Genomic DNA, 19593 nt, shown 5'->3' with positions numbered 1-19593 from the left:
GAACAACACATTTAGCGTTGCAAATAAATTTATTAATCGCTAATTAAACAGGGTCAACAAAAATATTCATCCTTAAATGACAAGACCAAAAACACTAACTATGCAGTACACAGTGTTGTTCTCCCAGCGTACTGTGCAGCTCCCTGTAGAAAACAAACAAAGTGTCAGGCGTTTTCATGATCTTTATTTTTTCAGATTCTCACATGTTGTCAGGAAAAATGTTTCATATTATTCTGCGTTTCTTTCAGTCCTTTTTAGTCTTACCATCAATAGCGTTGTCCCAGAAACATGAGTTGGCAGTGTGCAAACCTGCCCCATTTCGCTGCATTATGATGCATGTCACTGGTTGGAAAAACAGAATGGATTTTGTGACAAAACATTTGCAATTGAAGTGTGTTTAGTGTATTACACAAAATATGTAGAAATACCAGTTTTACTGTATTATTTTAGTTTTGAGTGGGCTGATACCATACCTATGTACTTAAAGGGCTTTCCCAATTTAGATAGCTGGTTTAGACTGGACTCTACAATGCTTGATGTCCACCTGTTGGTGCGATTGTGTTGGAAAGGGCTGTTTCCTATGGTGCTTTCGACAGTCTAATAAACATTTTTTTTTTGCATTTATCACATTGTAAAATACACAGGTACATCTCAAAAAATTTTGAATATCGTGAAAAAGGTCAATATTTTTTGTCACTCATTTCAGAAAGTGAAATCCATATGTGACCCTGGACAACAAAACCAGTCTTAAGTGGCATGGGAACATTTTTAGTAATCTGCAAAAATACATGGTATGGGTAAAAATTTACGATTTTTCTTTTTGCCAAAAATCATTAGGATATTAAGTAAAGATCATGTTCCATGAAGATATTTTGTAAATTTCCTACTGTATATGTATAAAAACTTTATTTTTGTGAGTGGATGGCCTGCTACAGTGCCTCAGATTAACAACTTCAAAGGCGATTTTCGCAATATTTTGTTTTTTTTTGCACCCTCAGATTCCAGCTTTGTAAATAGTTGTTGTTCCGCCAGATAGTGTCCTATCCTAACAAACCATATATCAATAGAAAGCTTATTTCTTCAGCTTTCAGATGATGTAAAAATCTCAATTTCGAAAAATTGACCCTTAAGACTGGTTTTGTCGTCCAGGGTCACATATATTATATACATTCATTGCACATAGAGTGAAATATTTAAAGCCTTTATTTCTGGAAATTTTGATTATGGCTTACAGACCCGCCTGACCTGAACCTCATAGAGAATCTATGGTGTATTGTCAAGAGGAAGATGAGAGACACCAGACCCAACAATGCAGATGACCTGAAGGCCGCTATCAAAGTAACTTGGGCTTCCATTACACCTGAGCAGTGCCACAGGCTGATTGCCTCCATGCCATGCCGCATTGATGCAGTAATTCATGCGAAAGGAGGCCCAACCAAGTATTGAGTGCATAGAAATGAACATACTTTTCAGAAGCCTGACATTTCTGTTCAAACTATCCTTTTTTTATTGATCACATGAAATATTGTAATATTCTGAGACACTGAATTTCGGGTTTTCATTATCTGTAAGCCATAATCATCAAAATTTCAAGAAATAAAGGCTTGAAATATTTCACTCTATGTGTAATGAATCTATATAATATATGGGTTTCACTTTCTGAAAAGTGACAAAAAATATTGACCTTTTTCATGATATTCTAATTTTTTGAGACGTAGCCTACCTGTATTTACTCAGTTCATTGTTAAAGATGCTAGGGTCTGCAAATGTTGTCATTTCTTACCTCTTTGATAATTGTTGTTATCTCTTCCACAACAAATGTAGTCTGTATACAAGTAATGCATAGGGTCACATTTGATGTATGCATGGAATGTAGACTATATTGAAACGAAAGTTCTAATAATTCACACAGTTATTTAATAATAGACTTTAAAGTACCAGTAAACATAATTATTCTAAAATTATTATTCTAAATTATTTTAAGTGTGTTATATACCTCCTCAGCAGATTGAAACTCGTCCATTGCACGACTTTAAGCAAAGTTGTTTTTGTTGTTTCTATGGAAACCGACGGGCACGCTCCCCGGATACTAATCACAGCCGCAGCTCCCTGGAGATTTATCTTTACCTTGTTTTGTCTGTTTTACATTTCAGATCGCAACGGGGAATATGAACAATCACTTCGTTTCAAAATGGTCAATGTTTTTTGTTTAAAAAAAACATTTGCCATTGTTAATGTTGCAATAAAATGAAAATAGCTTCACCAATAGGGTTACATTAATATATGTATTATTTTACACTAGCATCATTTTAGATAGTATTTCTGCTGGAAGTAACCAAGGTTTCTTTCTGTAAGGGACAGAAGTGATAATTATGTGTATGGTTATTTGTGATATTTTTATTTCAATAAAAATACGTACATTGTCAGACGACTGAATCTATCAAGCTGACTGGTGATATTATATTTATTGCAGTAGCCAACTATTATTTGTGAATTCACGGATTGTTTCAGCAGATGATTCTGCAAATTGAACTACGTTTCTGTACAGAAAAATATACCTAGTATATCGAAGAATACATTTTACTCAACATGTTTCAACTGATCAAAGACAAAGTAGAGCCGTGTCTAGGATCCTTTGTCGTTCTGCTCTTGTGTCAGGTGGGACACCGTTTCTGGTAACAGTCATCTTACATGAATGGAGAAGGGAAGTGATAGAGCATGAATGGTCTCTTGTAGTGCATCTCTGCAAATAGTATTTCAATATATACATTTCTTTTGTACATGAACACAGCACCTACATGTCGTAAAGATTAAAGTATCGTATTAGTTTCGAGTTACGAAGTTTGCGATCAGATCATTCTTTCAGACCATTGGATTGTTCCGGACTAGTTAACGGTATCAACAAATAACCACCAGACCTTAATAATGTTGCAGAAAATTCTTGCATTTCCAGTTGAAGATCAAATCTTTTACGCTGTCCTGGTCTTCTCATGGACGGTGTATATTTGGGAGGCCTACCTCGCTTATAGACAGGTGATCTGATGCTTCTTTGGTGTGCATATGTTCTTGGAAACCATTTAATAAGAAAGTAAATATATGACGTCTTTTGTCTTAGCTATGTATAACAATGACCAAATCCCCGTTTTAATTGTAGAGGAAAGTCTACAGGACTACAATGCATGTTCCCACGGAGTTGGGTAAGATTATGGATTCAGAGACCTTTGAAAAGTCTCGTCTCTATCAGCTGGACAAAAGCAACTTTGGCTTCTGGTCTGGACTGTACTCTGAGACAGAGGGCACGGTGAGTTTAACGACATAACAAAACCATGTTTTTACATAAATATGCTTTTCTACTACCAACAGTATTGTATGAACTTAATATAAACTTGAATTGATGCTGAATTTGTCTCGCGCAGAATTTATGCTTTCTGCATTGTGTTATATTTAGACCTCACATCTGCAAGTTTCCTATGTGTCCTCTGGAGGAAAAAGCAACTATTTGCATCTTGTGGTTTTTATAATGCACCATGCACTGCAGTTTTTTTTAAAGAACAGTGTTTCCTGTTTTACTAGCATCTTTGAGCATGGGTTTAATCCTTTGTTCTTTTTGTCCACAGCTGATATTGCTCCTGGGAGGAATCCCATTCCTTTGGAAAATGTCAGGAAATCTCACAGCTCATTTTGGTTTTGGTCCAGAGTATGAGGTGAGTGGTGTATGTGTGTGACCACTGTCTGGTATTTTCAGAGAGAGAGATGTTATTGTTTCTGGGTCTTTTTTCAACTGAAATGGAAATACAAGCCTATTGCAAGTGCACTGTTGGTATGCTATTCTGTACATTGAAATAACCAAAGATATGGATATAGAACATGGTCTCCTTTCTTTTAGATCTCCCACTCTTTGGTGTTTCTGATGTTAGCAACTCTCTTCAGTGCTTTCACTGGACTTCCCTGGAGCCTTTATAACACATTTGTTATTGAGGAAAAGCATGGATTTAACCAGCAGGTACTGTATACCTCTATATCATTATCTTTTCTCTGTGCAGAAACTTGATGAAATGTATTATAATGACTCTCCTGCTCTTTCTTTATGTTGTTCTATCTCTTATAGACACTGGGTTTTTTCCTGAAAGATGCTGTCAAGAAGTTTGCTGTGACTCAGTGTATTTTGCTGCCAGTGACATCATTACTCCTCTATATCATCAAGATCGGTGGCGATTATTTCTTCATCTACGCCTGGCTCTTCACTCTTGCTGTCTCTCTGGTCAGTTTTCCTCATTTTTGTTAAATATATTGTCTGTGAGGGAAAATATCGACACATAAGTCACTTAGTAAAGTTTACCAAGTACTGGTTTCTAGGGTCGTTCTCATGTGATCACTCGGATATTATGTATCACAAGCTTAAAGGGACAGTTCATCTTAAAGTCATTTACTCAACATTATGTTGTTCCAAACGTGTATAAGTTTCTTACTTCTGTGGAATATAAAGGAATCCTGGCTCCCTATTCATTGTCATTTATAATTTTATACAGGTTTGGACCAAAGTAGATGCTAAACTAAAATCATAATTTTTGACAGAAATATATATTTTAAGCAAAAAATGTAGATAAAATAATATTGAAATCTGATGTCCCCCTTTTTTGGTGCTCAGATCCTGGTGACTATCTACGCAGACTACATTGCCCCCCTCTTTGATAAGTTCACGCCACTGCCAGATGGAGAGTTGAAGAGTGATATTGAGAGCATGTCAAAGTCCATCAACTTTCCCCTCACCAAGGTCTATGTGGTGGAAGGTACAGTAGCAGTAGTGTCCCTGATTTGAGAGATTTCTCAATAGTGCTTGAGCTATAGCTTTTGTTTTCCCCTTATTATTAAAAATGATCTAATGTTTGTCTTGTCTATGTTCTATTTTCTAGGCTCCAAGCGATCTTCCCACAGTAATGCCTACTTCTATGGATTTTTCAAAAACAAGCGCATTGTGCTGTTTGACACGCTTTTGGAAGATTATTCCCCTTTAAACAACGCAGGAGGGACAGAGTCAGCAACAGGAGAGGAGAACCAGGGGGCAGGAAATGAGTCCAAACCAAAGGTCAGAGGCCAGTGCCATGTTCACAACAAGTTTTTATTTTTTATGTTCACAACAAGTGGGATTTACCATCATTACAAGATGACAACTTTCACGGTTATATGACAAAGCAGTTAATGCCAGAATAGAACTATGCACAATGTTGTTGCTGATGATTTGAATATCATTTAAGGGTATATTAGACAAAATATGTGCTGTTATCTGCTGCTATCTTGTTTTTTGTTTCAATAGTGAAATGAGAAGTTTTAAAATATTACCTCAAACAAAGTTGTCATTATTTTACTTATAAATGCACCACGATGTGGATTAAGCATGTGCCTATATGGTCATTTATGGCATCTTGTTTTTTTCTTGCATTTTTGTTTTTATTCAGAATAAGAAACAGGGCTGTAGTAACCATGAGGTTCTGGCAGTACTTGGACATGAACTGGGTCATTGGAAACTGGGCCACACAGTCAAGAATATTGTTATCAGTCAGGTAAGTTACTGTCTAACATGATTACTGAATGCATTTGTGTGTGATTAATCAATATCCATTGTTAACACCCCTTGCCGATTATACATTGTCCTGGCGTCTTAGGAGTACCTGAACACAGGTCTGTAATTTATGATTTTAACGTTTCTCTGTTTCTTTACAGATGAACTCGTTCCTCTGCTTCTTCCTTTTTGCTGTCCTGATTGGTCGAAAAGAACTCTTCATGGCCTTTGGTTTCCATGACAGCCAACCCACCCTCATCGGACTGATGATCATCTTTCAGTTTATCTTCTCGCCTTACAATGAGGTAATATCTCTTCTTTTCACTTCTCTTTCTAAAACATACATTATCTCCTGTTTTCTGTTTTTCGAACGTGAATCTTTTCTCGTGTTATAATTACAGTACATTTGTATTAGAAGACAGTTGTCTCGTAATTATGCATTTCTGATGCAGTTCACATTTTCTTTTCCCCAGTTACTGTCGTTCTGTCTGACAGTATTAAGCCGGAGGTTTGAGTTTCAGGCAGATGCATTTGCACGCAACATGGGCAGATCATCTGAGCTTTATTCAGCACTCATCAAGCTCAATAAGGATAACCTAGGCTTCCCTGTAGCAGATTGGCTCTTCTCTACGTGGCATTACTCTCATCCTCCACTGCTTGAGCGACTTAGAGCCCTCACTGGACCCAAGCAGGACTGACGGCTTTGCAAGGGGGGGCCACGTTCACCACTCGCTCCCCCGAGAAAGGGTCTCCGCCGGCCACTGTTGGCACTCTGATACCGATGCCTGTTTCTCTCTCTTTGCTCCTCTCTCTATTTTCCTTTCTCTTCGTAAGTGTTTGGTTTTGTCATTTGTTTGTCATCAGCGTGAAAGAATATCTAAGTAGTTTGCTGATGGCTTTAGGAAACTGGTCATATTATTTACATGATTTTTTCTGAGGCTGTATGATCTCTGTGTTTCGCTCTTGATCAGGTTTCTTTGTTCTTGATTTTTAAAATTCCAATATGCATTTTAACTGTGGATCCTCCCCTCCTGTTTGTTGTAGAGCCATACGTTTCTACTTTAATTTAGCATCATCCAATGTTTGATCCACTTTAAACCATGAGAGAGAAAGGAGGTTAAAACATCTCAATGAGACCCTCAGCACCTCACGAAAGATTATTTGCAGTAGAAGACATGGTGCAGATGACAAATGTTATAAATGAGAACACTGTTTTGACATTCAGATTACGAGGACTTCACTAAGAAGAGAATTTCTTATTTGACTTCTTTTATTAAGCTGTACGACAAATAAAATGCCTATTCAGTTTTAGTTGTCTTGACAATACATTCTGAAATATACAAAAGTTTCTTTTGTTTTAATTTTGTAACCAAAATGAGTTTGAACATTTGTGTAAATGTAAGACATATGAGTGACATTAACAGGCAAAAATGACACAGTATTTAATGAATTATGTTTTATTATTTAGGTAATTTTTTTCTCTGTGCCTGAGTGTGCTGGACTGTTGCAATGAGTGTGTTTTTGAGAACTTTTTCATTTATTCTTTAGGTCTAAACCCTGAATAGATAATAAAAGTTTTGCTGAAGGCATGTAACTGCGTTTAGGACTTTTGGTATGAATTTTCACATTAGGAATACACAAACAAAATGTTATATTTGGCATGCAATCCTGTCAAAATCTTGGTCTTTGGCATGTACTATAAATTATATTTTAGTATCCTAAAGCTGAGAACTAATGATGTGAAGATGTGCCCACCTATTGAACATTTTTCCCACAGTTAAGTTATTATGTGACATCTGAAATGATTGCCCCAAGGTTGTACTTTGCATCACAATGAATAAAACCTATCGCAACAGCTTTTGTTAAGCGTGTTTTAATGGTCATCTGAGTGGGGATTATTTATTATTAATATTCAGTTATGAATGGTAAATTGATGTGCACAGATTTTATATGTTGTTCTTTAAGAAAAAAAACGAAATTATAATTGCTATACCGTTCTGTAATGTAAATGACCTTAATATAACTTGCCTCTTGATGGCAACGGGATATAAACACAGGGCAGTAAAGACCACAGTTGTCGACTGTACCATGAGTGGAAAAATATACCAAGCCGTCTTGTTTTTAGTTCACATATTATAAGTAACAGAGCGATCAAAATGTCCAGTATACCATTATATGACATATAAAGTGTAAACCTGTTTAATTTATTTACGAGATCAAATGATTTCAGTGTTTTACCTTTTATTCCGTATGAATGGTACCTTCCTGGTTTACGTCTTTATATCGGAGCGTAGCGTACGCACAGTTCATGTTTGACAATCTGAAAAGAGAATGGCGAGGTTTTTATATCCGAATATAAGGAAGTATTTGGCAACACAGATCAGGATGTCGTCTGATCAGGTAGACATTGTGTTAAAAATTTGACAGAGATTTTCTCCTAGGGCTAGGCCTAACATTATTTCCACTTCATTTTAGTCACGCTCAAATGTATATAGCAGTCTGTTGCCATGTATTTCGTCGCCTGTGTTTGCTGAGTAAATACGTTATAAGTTACATGTTTTAATGTGTTTAGTCGAGGCGAGCTTGTTTTGCGCAGTAAACAGTAGTAACGTTGGAGCTTTCAGGGTGCCCTTGTATCGTGACCCTTTTGTTTACACTCAAACGTTAGATATTCCTTTCCACACTTTGTGCTTAACCCACAAGACCAACAATTATGTGTGTTATGCATGGTAATGGTAATAAATGAACTTGATTACTTTATTAGAAAGCATCTTAATATCTACATTATCACGTAACCAGCTGTAGCCTACTCAAAACCATTTGAACGCACTTTTAGAATGTATACTATAGTAATGTTTACTAACGTTGGAATACATATCTAAAGCATTATCTGCGTTAGTCTATATGAAGTGTATCATATGTATGTTGTTTGTCACACAATACCATTTACTAACTGTGGTGTATTAAACACATATGTCTTGCGCAATCTATGGCTGTCTCTCCCTATGATAAAGCTTGGAGAACTGGGTAAAGGTGCTGGGAAAGGAGGAGGCGGTGGAGGTTCAGTGAGAGAGGCTGGAGGAGCGTTTGGTAAAAAGCAGGCGGCTGAGGAGGAGATGTACTTCAAGTGAGTGATTTGGCATAATCTCGGTTTAAACAGCATCTCTCCTACTTGTAGATTTCTACTACCTGCATGAGTATAATCAGCCTTCTTATGTTTTTGTTACTGTATGTACATTTGTTAAAAGCTTTTGAAATCAGCTGCCTTTTTCTCTTTCACTTCCACAGGAGAAAAGAGCAAGAGCAGTTGGCTGCCCTCAGAAAGCATCACCAGGATGAGATTGAACACCACAAGAAGGAAATCGAAAGACTACAACACGAGATCAGCCGTCATCAGGGCAAAATCAAAAAACTTAAACATGATGACTGAGACTGTTTGACAAATCTAGATATAGAAGCAGTGAAAGAAAACTCAGTGTTCGTGATCTCTGTTCTCACTGCTCAATTATATCTTTTTTTATTTGATATAATATTTAAAATGATTGACAAACTGATGTAATGTCTGTATTAATTCAGTACTATTTTTGCTCTGGACAATAAACATGAACAAGAAACATTGTTTCAAACATGAAAGTGTGTCTTTTTGTAAATAATAATTTACCCTTTTGTGAGCAATGACAAAAACTAATTATTTTGAAGCATTTATATTTAGTTTAATTTGTTGTTTTGTTTTTTAAAAACATTTATTGCCACCCTTGATTTATAACATTGTTCCTCAACACTTTTGTGGAAGTCCATCCAAAAAAATACGCATTTTAGATGTCTACTTCATCTGACATACCCATTTTAGGAATAGGCAAACTGTTAATGAGCTGATAAAACAGGTGTTGTGTTTTAGAGAATAATGTAAAATGTGCCGCTTTAATGAACAGGGTTGTGAAACATTTCCTTAAAAGTTCATCGAAATGCGTTGCTAATAAAGACACAAGCGAAACCATTCGTGCTTTTATAATATGTAATTTTAGACACCTTGCAGCTTATATGCCGACCGGCTGATGGCAGTGAAATAAATGATCACGTCTTTTGAAGAACGTTAACGACAGCGTTTTACTGACATCATTTCCGATTATGCGAAGGCTCCGCCCATGCCCCTGTCTTTTACGGCGGGCGGACCCGCGTGTCTTTCTTTTTCCACATCATGGCGGACCGGTTCAATAAGGTGCGTCTAAGTGGCAGGATTTACATTCAAATATTTCGCTTTTTGTAAGTAAGGGAATGTGGGGTTTGGGTTAAAAACTTTAGTAAAATCGTCTATTGTATGTTTGGGTTACACATAATCATATTATAATCGGCAAAGTTAACATTTTAAGAGCTAAACGTTCGTCTAATCACGCATGCTTTCCAGGTCGTCACAGGCCCACAGCGAGCGTTACACTCGTGTTACCGAAAAACTCAGCCAAGCTGAGTTGGATAGGTTTTTATATGGAATGATGTTACGAAAGATAATTTTGGTCAACAGGGTGGTTTGGTGTCTGGTTAAAAATTATTTGATTTTGGTAACTTCTGTAACCAGCATCGTATTTGAAATGCAGTAACTTCTAGTTTACGCATGACTAACGTCAGATGAGCTTTTTGTCGGTGATGAGCTTTCATCCACTTAAGTATTCGAGTTTCACGACCATGAGAATACTTTACGTGCACTACCATCTGAGGCAAAAAGTAGCACCCTCACTAACAGCATGTGTGCGCCAGGTGACCTAACGTAAGTTAAAACTAATTGTGGAAACTCGTTTTTTTCCTCAAGGTTCTGATCCTTGATGGCCGAGGTCATCTACTCGGTCGTCTTTCCGCTATTGTGGCCAAGCAGATTCTGCTCGGTAAGTTCACGGTTAACGTTATGTTATTGTATTACTGTGCAATATATGCACATTTCTTAAATTATTTTCTAAAGGTTAACCAACAAACCGAATGCATTTCTGTATAAGACACTTTATTTTCGTTTTACAGGCCACAAAATTGTAGTGGTGAGGTGTGAGGGTATCAACATCTCCGGCAACTTCTACCGCAACAAACGTAAGTTTGTTGAACACATTTAAGTATGTTATCTTTACATACCCTTTGTCTCTGAATGTCAATGCTGAAGTTTGGTGCCAATAGGATAATTTGTTTGTGCAGTGAAGTACTTGGCTTTCCTCCGCAAGAGGATGAACACCAACCCTTCCCGTGGACCCTATCACTTCAGAGCCCCCAGCCGAATCTTCTGGAGGACTGTAAGAGGTGAGCTACCACCACTTTTTCTTGGCTGTTTGCAGCGACTGCACTTCAAACAATGATGAACACATTTTTTGCCAATCCTGATTATCTTTGATGAAACCACGGATCTGACTGCTGAGTTTGAAAGTTGCTGCAAAATCATTGATAAATTGCACAGCAATTGAAGGCTTGATCATAAAAGAACATGATCTCTTGAACAGGTATGGTTCCACACAAAACTAAGCGAGGTCAGGCTGCTCTGGATAGGCTGAAGGTGTTTGATGGAATCCCCCCTCCTTATGACAAGGTATAGTATCAGTCATTTTTATTTCTCAGGTAAATGATGTCAATGATGCCATCTAAAAATCCCTTACTTACCTTGTTTGAATAAAAGCTGATATCATCAACATTATCTGAGACATCTTTGTTCTTGGTGTTGAAAATTGTCCTTGGTTTGTGTTTTCTAAATTTACTGTGTTCTGCAGCGGAAGCGTATGGTTGTCCCAGCTGCTCTTAAGATTGTGCGTCTGAAGCCCACACGCAAGGTGAGATCTTGATCCCCATTTAGAATAACCACTGAACTGTGGTTGCGTGTTATTGCTCATATTGGGATTTTTATTAAATGTGCTTTTTGTCAGTGATGTTTTTTCACAACAAGTATGAGTTTATGACCATGAGTTCACTGTACATGCACTACCAGCTGAGACAAAAAGCAGTTTCTTGTCTATAAAACGCACAAGGTTTTAATCTCTGATCTATAGTCATTACATTTATAAAATGTGTTTTTACTGTAGTTTGCCTTGCTTGGCCGTCTGGCACATGAGGTTGGTTGGAAGTACCAGGCTATCACCGCCACACTGGAGGAGAAGAGGAAGGAAAAGGCCAAGCTGCATTACGTCAAGAAGAAACTTGAGATCAAACTGACCAAGCAGGCAGAAAAGAACGTTGAAAACAAGATTGCAAAATATACTGACGTTCTTAAACAGTACGGTGTCCTTGTTTGAGCTGTCCCTTGAGCTGGTCAAAATAAATGTTTATAGAAACTATTGTCTTTGTTTAGTCGTTTATTGTGAAAACATATTTTTCCTAGTCAAAATATGTGTGCCAATTGTTTAATCAATTAGTTATATATAGGCATACTCGTATCTAGCCTCCACTTAAAACAATTCCAAATTTGATAAGTGATTGAAGACGTCTTTCTAGAATTCATAATTTTCCTAAGGATCTTTTATTTTGACACTTGAAATTTGTCACGTATTCACTTCACTGCATCTTCCAGCTACTTCATAGTGGCTTTAACCTACAGAGGAGCAGTTCAGTGCCTTGCAGCTTTTATTAAAGGTATGTTTCAGACTGTTAATTATTACCATGACATGTACTTGTGGTCGTAGACGGTGTTGGGTAAGTTACTCTGAAGAAGTAATTACTAGTTACTAATTACATATTCAATAGTGTAATTGGATTACTGTACAAATTACTCTCTCCAAAAAGTATTTAGTTGTTACTAATTTCTATATCAACCTTGATTAGTTAAGTGATTTAAGGACAGTCATGTAACGGCTCTTTTAATTAATTCAAAGAAATGACAAAACTACATAAAGTACTCTTATTAACTGACCAAAGTATTACAAATGTGAGAATTATACATTAAAGCATTTTAAGGTTAGACTTAGAATTTTGATGTCAGTTCCACTATTGCACACACACATTACACAAGAGTATTTCGTTTAATTACATCAGAAGTAACTAATTAAATTACAGGGAAAATAAGCGTAATCCCTTACTTTACTTTTTCCAAGTGAAAAGTAATTAAATTACAGTAACTAATTACTTAGTAACTAGTTACACCCAACACTGGTCGTAGACTTGATTTGGTTCTAAAGCTGAAAGATTATTCATTTAGGCTCAGTCTAAAGATGCAGTCCAGCAGATCTGCGCAGAGTTACCCATGGGCTGTCCGTGTCCAATGATGAAGCTATTCGAGTGAGATTTAATGTTTACCGCAAATCTTACAAAACCAATGACCACTAACATTTAAGTATGTTATCTTTACATACCCTTTGTCTCTGAATGTCAATGTTGAAGTTTGGTGCCAATAAGATTATTTGTTTGTGCAGTGAAGTACTTGGCTTTCCTCCGCAAGATGATGAAAACCAACCCTTCCTGTGGACCCTATCACTTCAGAGCCCCCAGACGATTCGAGCCGAATCTTCTGGAGGACTATAAGAGGTGAGCTACCACCACTTTTTCTTGGCTGTTTGCAACGACTGCACTTCAAACGATGATGAACACTTTTTTTGCCAATCCTGATTATCTTTGATGAAACCACGGATCTGACTGCTGAGTTTGAAAGTCGTTGCAAAATCATTGATAAATTGCACAGCAATTGAAGGCTTGATCATAAAAGAACATGATCTCTTGAACAGGTATGGTTCCACACAAAACTAAGCCAGGTCAGGCTGCTCTGGATAGCCTGAAGGTGTTTGATGGAATCCCCCTCCTTATGACAAGGTATAGTATCAGCAGTGTTGGGTAAGTTACTCTGAAAAAGTAATGAATTACTAGTTACTAATTACATATTCAATAGTGTAATTAGATTACTGTACAAATTACTCTCTCCAAAAAGTATTTAGTTACTTATTACTAATTACTTTCTATATCCTATATCAACCTTGATTAGTTAAGTGATTGAAGGATAGACATGAAATGGCTTATTTCATTCATTCAAATAAATAATATTAAACTACATAAAGTACTCTTATTAACTGACCAAAGTATTACAAATGTGAGAATTATACATTAAAGCAAGGATTTTAAAGTTAGACTTTGAATTTTGATGTCAATTCCACTATTGCACACACATATTACACAAAGTATTTAGTTTAATTACAAACCCGATTCCAAAAAAGTTGGGACACTGTACAAATTGTGAATAAAAAAGGAATGCAATAATTTACGAATCTCATAAACTTATATTTTATTCACAATAGAATATAGATAACATATCAAATGATGAAAGTGAGACATTTTGAAATGTCATGCCAAATATTGGCTCATTTTGGATTGCATGAGAGCTACACATTCCAAAAAAGTTGGGACAGGTAGCAATAAGAGGCCGGAAAAGTTAAATGTACATATAAGGAACAGCTGGAGGACCAATTTGCAACTTATTAGGTCAATTGGCAACATGATTGGGTATAAAAAGAGCCTCTCAGAGTGGCAGTGTCTCTCAGAAGTCCAGATGGGCAGAGGATCACCAATTCCCCCAATGCTGCGGCGAAAAATAGTGGAGCAATATCAGAAAGGAGTTTCTCAGAGAAAAATTGCAAAGAGTTTGAAGTTATCATCATCTACAGTGCATAATATCATCCAAAGATTCAGAGAATCTGGAACAATCTCTGTGCGTAAGGGTCAAGGCCGGAAAACCATACTGGATGCCCGTGATCTTCGGGCCCTTAGACGGCACTGCATCACATACAGGAATGCTACTGTAATGGAAATCACAACATGGGCTCAGGAATACTTCCAGAAAACATTGTCGGTGAACACAATCCACCGTGCCATTCGCCGTTGCCGGCTAAAACTCTATAGGTCAAAAAAGAAGCCATATCTAAACATGATCCAGAAGCGCAGGCGTTTTCTCTGGGCCAAGGCTCATTTAAAATGGACTGTGGCAAAGTGGAAAACTGTTCTGTGGTCAGACGAATCAAAATTTGAAGTTCTTTTTGGAAAACTGGGACGCCATGTCATCCGGACTAAAGAGGACAAGGACAACCCAAGTTGTTATCAGCGCTCAGTTCAGAAGCCTGCATCTCTGATGGTATGGGGTTGCATGAGTGCGTGTGGCATGGGCAGCTTACACATCTGGAAAGGCACCATCAATGCTGAAAGGTATATCCAAGTTCTAGAACAACATATGCTCCCATCCAGACGTCGTCTCTTTCAGGGAAGACCTTGCATTTTCCAACATGACAATGCCAGACCACATACTGCATCAATTACAACATCATGGCTGCGTAGAAGAAGGATCCGGGTACTGAAATGGCCAGCCTGCAGTCCAGATCTTTCACCCATAGAAAACATTTGGCGCATCATAAAGAGGAAGATGCGACAAAGAAGACCTAAGACAGTCGAGCAACTAGAAGCCTGTATTAGACAAGAATGGGACAACATTCCTATTCCTAAACTTGAGCAACTTGTCTCCTCAGTCCCCAGACGTTTGCAGACTGTTATAAAAAGAAGAGGGGATGCCACACAGTGGTAAACATGGCCTTGTCCCAACTTTTTTGAGATGTGTTGATGCCATGAAATTTAAAATCAACTTATTTTTCCCTTAAAATGATACATTCTCTCAGTTTAAACATTTGATATGTCATCTATGTTGTATTCTGAATAAAATATTGAAATTTGAAACTTCCACATTATTGCATTCTGTTTTTATTCACAATTTGTACAGTGTCCCAACTTTTTTGGAATCGGGTTTGTACATCAGAAGTAACTGTAATTAAATTACAGAAAAAATAACAGTAATCCCTTACTTTATTTTTTCAAGGGAAAGTAATTAAATTACAGTAACTAATTACTTAGTAACTAGTTACACCCAACACTGAGTATCATTCACTTTTATTTCACAGGTAAATGATGTCAATGATGCCATCTAAAAATCCCTTACTTACCTTGTTTGAATAAAAGCTGATATCATTAACATTATCTGAGACATCTTTGTTCTTGGTGTTGAAAATTGTCCTTGGTTTGTGTTTTCTAAATTTACTGTGTTCTGCAGCGGAAGCGTATGGTGGTCCCAGCTGCTCTTAAGATTGTGCGTCTGAAGCCCACACGCAAGGTGAGATCTTGATCCCCATTTAGAATAACCACTGAACTGTGGTTGCGTGTTATTGCTCATATTGGGATTTTTATTAAATGTGCTTGGTCAGTGATGTTTTTTCACAACAAGTATGAGTTTATGACCATGAGTTCACTGTACATGCACTACCAGCTGAGACAAAAAGCAGTTTCTTGTCTATAAAATGCACCTAAGGTTTTCATCTCTGATCTCTATAGTCATTACATTATAAAATGTTTTTTACTGTAGTTTGCCTTGCTTGGCCGTCTGGCACATGAGGTTGGTTGGAAGTACCAGGCTATCACCGCCACACTGGAGGAGAAGAGGAAGGAAAAGGCCAAGCTGCATTAGGTCAAGAAACTTGAGATCAAACTGACCAAGCAGGCAGAAAAGAACGTTGAAAACAAGATTCAAAATATACTGACGTTCTTAAACAGTACGGTGTCCTTGTTTGAGCTGTCCCTTGAGCTGGTCAAAATAAATGTTTATAGAAACTGTCTTGGTCGTTTATTGTGAACTCTTGTAAGTGTTTGACTCATGTCATGTACATTGTTTTTTTGCATAGCCATCTGACGTGGTACATTATGAGTTTATATTATAATGCAAAATGAAGTGATGTGGCTTGTCTTAAAATGATAATAGTTCCATTTTGCTAAGCAGCATCTTGCGAGTGACAAAGCACATAAAATGTCAAGTTTTCAATGGTTTTAATGTAGTTGTACTCGAGATTTCCATTTGGCTGAACATTGATTTATGGTATTGTACTGGGCAATTGTATAAATGGATAAACATTTGTCGGATAAATCTTATGAACGTCAGTCCTTTTAGAGCACAAAGAAAACAGACGATGTTAAGATCACGAATACGACTGCTGTCCTGAACCATTAATTTTCCTATTCCGGAGGGCTGCATTTTGAGATTAAGAAACTTGTTTTTCCTAGTTAAAATATGTGTGCCAATTGTTTAATCAAGTAGTTATATATAAGCATACGCGTATCTAGCCTCCACTTAAAACAATTCCAAACTTGATCAGTGATTGAAGACGTCTTTCTAGAATTCTTAATTTTCCAAAGGGTCTCTTATTTTGACACTTGAAATTTGTGTCGCGTATTCACGTGACCGCAACTTTCAGCTACTTCATCATGGCTTTTCCTACAGACGAGCAGTTCAGTGCCTTGCAGCTTTTATTAAAGGTATGTTTTTAGACGGTTAATTATTACTATGACATGTATCCGTGGTCGTAGACTTGATTTGGTTCTAAAGCTGAAAGATTATTCATTTAGGCTCAGTCTAAAGATGCAGTCCGGCAGATTTGCGCAGAGAGTTACCCAGCTGCAGCGCTCAAGTCTCAGTATCTGGTGGAAAACACCGCAAATGTGCTGTCCGTGTCCAATGATGAAGCTATTCGAGTGAGTTTTAATGTTTACCGTAAATCTTACAAAACCAATGACCACTTTGTCATTTATTTTTACCTTAAAATGTACAAAAATGCTGAATGTTATCAGTGTTATTCTGTCCATTTGTTCATTAACAGGTCCTGACAGCATTTCACGCGCTTTCGCATCATGTTGTGTACCATAATTTAACCTCTCCAGACCAGATCCTGCATGTTTTCCCAGAATCATTCCACTCAAATCTGAAGAACCTGATAACCAAAATTATCTTGGAGAACAGGTGGTTTGATTTCTCTTTTAGATCATTACATGTTCTGCTCTGACCCATGGACAAGTGTTTAACTTCTTTTGTGTGTGAATATATTTAGTGTCACTTGGAGAAATGAAGCTTTGTCCAGTCAAAGTGAGTGCACATTGTAATATAGCTGTTATTGTATCACCGGGAGATGTTGCTGTTTAATGAGTGTGTGTTTTTGTAGTTTCACTTCCAAAGCTGGTGGATATGCAGTGGCGAGTAGATATGAAGACAGCCTCAGACTCTTTAAGTCGTATGGCTGTGCCAACCTGTCTGCTACAAATGAAAGTAAGAGAGTCATAATCAATGCTGTTGTGTGTGGTTTACTTAAAATTGTATCTTGGTATCCGAGACTGTACAGTATTTTGCTTAAGAAGAATGAAATGTTAAAAGTATGTACAGTATCTCACAGAAATGAGTACACCCCTCACATTTTTGTAAATATTTTATTATATCTCTCTGAGGATCTGAAAACAAGAATTGTTTCTCTACATAAAGATGGTCTAGGCTGTAAGAAAATTGCCAAGACTCTGAAACTGAGCTACAGCACGGTGGCCAAGACCATACAGTGGTTTAACAGGACAGGTTCCATTCAGAACAGGCCTCGCCATGGTCGACCAAAGAAAATACACGTATGAGTGCTGCCAGCATTGCTGCAGAGGTTGAAGGGGTGGGGGGGTCAGTGTTCAGACCATACGCCGCACATTGCATCAAATTGGTCTGCATGGCTGTCGTCCCAGAAGGAAGCCTCTTCTAAAGGTGATGCACAAGAAAGCCCGCAAACAGTTTGAGCAAGCAGATTAAGGACATGGATTACTGGAACCATGTCTTGTGGTCTGATGAGACCAAGATAAACTTATTTGGTTCAGATGGTGTCAAGCTGCAACCAGGTGAGGAGTACAAAGACAAGTGTGTCTTGCCTACAGTCAAGCATGGTGGTGGGAGTGTTATGGTCTGGGGCTGCATGAGTGCTGTCGGCACTGAGGAGCTACAGTTAAATGAGGGAACCATGAATGCCAACATGGACTGTGACATACTGAAGCAGAGCATGATCCCCTCCCTTTGGAGACTGGGCCGCAGGGCAGTATTCCAACATGATAACGACCCCAAACACACCTCCAAGACGACCACTGCCTTGCTAAAGATGTTGAGGGTAAAGGTGAAGACCTAAACCCTATTGAGCATCTGTGGGGCATCCTCAAACGGAAGGTGGAGGAGCGCAAGGTCTCTAACATCCACCAGCTCCGTGATGTCGTCATGGAGGAGTGGAGGAGGACTCCAGTGGCAACCTGTGAAGCTCTGGTGAACTCCATGCCCAAGTGGGTTAAGGCAGTGCTGGAAAATAATGGTGGCCACACAAAATATTGACACTTTGGGCCCAATTTGGACATTTTCACTTAGGGGTGTACTCACTTTTGTTGCCAGCGGTTTAGTCATTAATGGCTGTGTGTTGAGTTATGTTGAGGGGACAGCAAATTTTACTTTTATACAAGCTGTACACTCACTACTTTACATTTTAGCAAAGTGTCATTTCTTCAGTGTTGTCGCATGATATAATAAAAGGATATAATAAAATATTTACAAAAATGTGAGAGGTGTACTCACGTCTGTGAGATACTTTAACTTGTTAACAGTCACTCTCTATGTGTTTGCTGTAGCTCGATGACACGCCATACAATGTTGGCAGTCCAAATGATTCCACAGTTACAGTGGAGCTGAGCAAAGAGACACTGGACACTATGATAGATGGCTTGGGTCGCATCAGAGACCAGCTGACAGCAGTGGCAAGGAAATAGAGCAGGAGGGAGAATCTCGCACACACCAGTTTATGGACATTCAGACAAAGAATGAATGAACATCAAAAGAATGTTGAAAATGTAAATGGAAGTTAATAAATAAGGAATTGTTATCTGATACACTGTATAATATGTTTGATATTTTGATGTTTAATGTACAGAAACATTGTCATACAAGTTGTCTTTTACAAACAATTTTCTCATTTCTTAAGTATTTTATAGTGGCATGAGCATTAAAAAAAGTTATGTAAAAACATGATCAGTGTTTGCGAAAATGAAATAAATTCTGTCTCGCACAAATGACTTGGTAGTTGCTCCTAAAATGTCATTTTAACATTGTTGCAATTTTACATACAACCTCGAGAGGCGCTGTAGACCTTTAAATAGACAGTCCGTTGTTTTGTCTAGATAAAAGTCCTATTAGTAACACTTGAAAAGAAATCATGAAATTT

General features: G+C 37.6%; 5 protein-coding genes, 4 non-coding genes and 1 pseudogene across 9 annotated transcripts; 9 read left to right on the top strand and 1 right to left on the bottom strand.

Annotated features, from left to right (window-relative positions):
- Positions 1-59: 59 nt before the first annotated feature.
- Positions 60-2023, bottom strand: LOC130560600 (dynein light chain Tctex-type 1-like). Its single transcript, XM_057344487.1, has 5 exons — positions 1997-2023; positions 1784-1825; positions 474-597; positions 265-342; positions 60-143 (listed from the first exon to the last, which is right to left on the bottom strand). Exons 1-5 carry the CDS (start codon positions 2021-2023, stop codon positions 73-75), a joined length of 342 nt encoding a protein of 113 aa, XP_057200470.1. The 3' UTR covers positions 60-72.
- A 636-nt stretch (positions 2024-2659) lies between these two features.
- Positions 2660-7149, top strand: zmpste24 (zinc metallopeptidase, STE24 homolog). Its single transcript, XM_057343882.1, has 10 exons — positions 2660-3033; positions 3155-3301; positions 3618-3704; positions 3887-4003; positions 4109-4261; positions 4649-4790; positions 4914-5086; positions 5457-5561; positions 5722-5865; positions 6034-7149. Exons 1-10 carry the CDS (start codon positions 2926-2928, stop codon positions 6256-6258), a joined length of 1401 nt encoding a protein of 466 aa, XP_057199865.1. The 5' UTR covers positions 2660-2925; the 3' UTR covers positions 6259-7149.
- Positions 7150-7826: 677 nt separating this feature from the next.
- Positions 7827-9193, top strand: atp5if1b (ATP synthase inhibitory factor subunit 1b). Its single transcript, XM_057344178.1, has 3 exons — positions 7827-7960; positions 8575-8687; positions 8849-9193. Exons 1-3 carry the CDS (start codon positions 7892-7894, stop codon positions 8988-8990), a joined length of 324 nt encoding a protein of 107 aa, XP_057200161.1. The 5' UTR covers positions 7827-7891; the 3' UTR covers positions 8991-9193.
- Positions 9194-9721: 528 nt separating this feature from the next.
- LOC130560420 (60S ribosomal protein L13a) lies at positions 9722-11859 on the top strand. Its single transcript, XM_057344177.1, has 7 exons — positions 9722-9779; positions 10365-10437; positions 10568-10633; positions 10736-10837; positions 11035-11120; positions 11299-11358; positions 11608-11859. Exons 1-7 carry the CDS (start codon positions 9759-9761, stop codon positions 11815-11817), a joined length of 618 nt encoding a protein of 205 aa, XP_057200160.1. The 5' UTR covers positions 9722-9758; the 3' UTR covers positions 11818-11859.
- LOC130560861 (small nucleolar RNA Z195/SNORD33/SNORD32 family) lies at positions 10192-10277 on the top strand. Its single transcript, XR_008963765.1, has one exon. It is a non-coding gene; the product is annotated as a small nucleolar RNA Z195/SNORD33/SNORD32 family (small nucleolar RNA).
- On the top strand, positions 11444-11523 carry LOC130560862 (small nucleolar RNA Z195/SNORD33/SNORD32 family). The gene has a single exon (XR_008963766.1). It is a non-coding gene; the product is annotated as a small nucleolar RNA Z195/SNORD33/SNORD32 family (small nucleolar RNA).
- Positions 11860-12780: 921 nt separating the features above from the next.
- Positions 12781-16128, top strand: LOC130560421 (60S ribosomal protein L13a-like; annotated as a pseudogene).
- Positions 15453-15535, top strand: LOC130560864 (small nucleolar RNA SNORD34). Its single transcript, XR_008963768.1, has one exon. It is a non-coding gene; the product is annotated as a small nucleolar RNA SNORD34 (small nucleolar RNA).
- Positions 15740-15819, top strand: LOC130560863 (small nucleolar RNA Z195/SNORD33/SNORD32 family). The gene has a single exon (XR_008963767.1). It is a non-coding gene; the product is annotated as a small nucleolar RNA Z195/SNORD33/SNORD32 family (small nucleolar RNA).
- Positions 16129-16766: 638 nt separating the features above from the next.
- On the top strand, positions 16767-19432 carry commd9 (COMM domain containing 9). Its single transcript, XM_057344200.1, has 6 exons — positions 16767-16849; positions 16940-17065; positions 17191-17330; positions 17419-17453; positions 17530-17633; positions 19004-19432. The coding sequence occupies exons 1-6, from the start codon at positions 16799-16801 to the stop codon at positions 19139-19141; spliced, it is 594 nt and encodes a 197-aa protein (XP_057200183.1). The 5' UTR covers positions 16767-16798; the 3' UTR covers positions 19142-19432.
- The last annotated feature ends 161 nt before the right edge of the window (positions 19433-19593 follow it).

The sequence above is a fragment of the Triplophysa rosa genome, linkage group LG10, assembly GCF_024868665.1.
Source record: "Triplophysa rosa linkage group LG10, Trosa_1v2, whole genome shotgun sequence".
Taxonomy (NCBI): domain Eukaryota; kingdom Metazoa; phylum Chordata; class Actinopteri; order Cypriniformes; family Nemacheilidae; genus Triplophysa; species Triplophysa rosa.
This window is presented reverse-complemented; position numbering and strand designations above follow the sequence as displayed.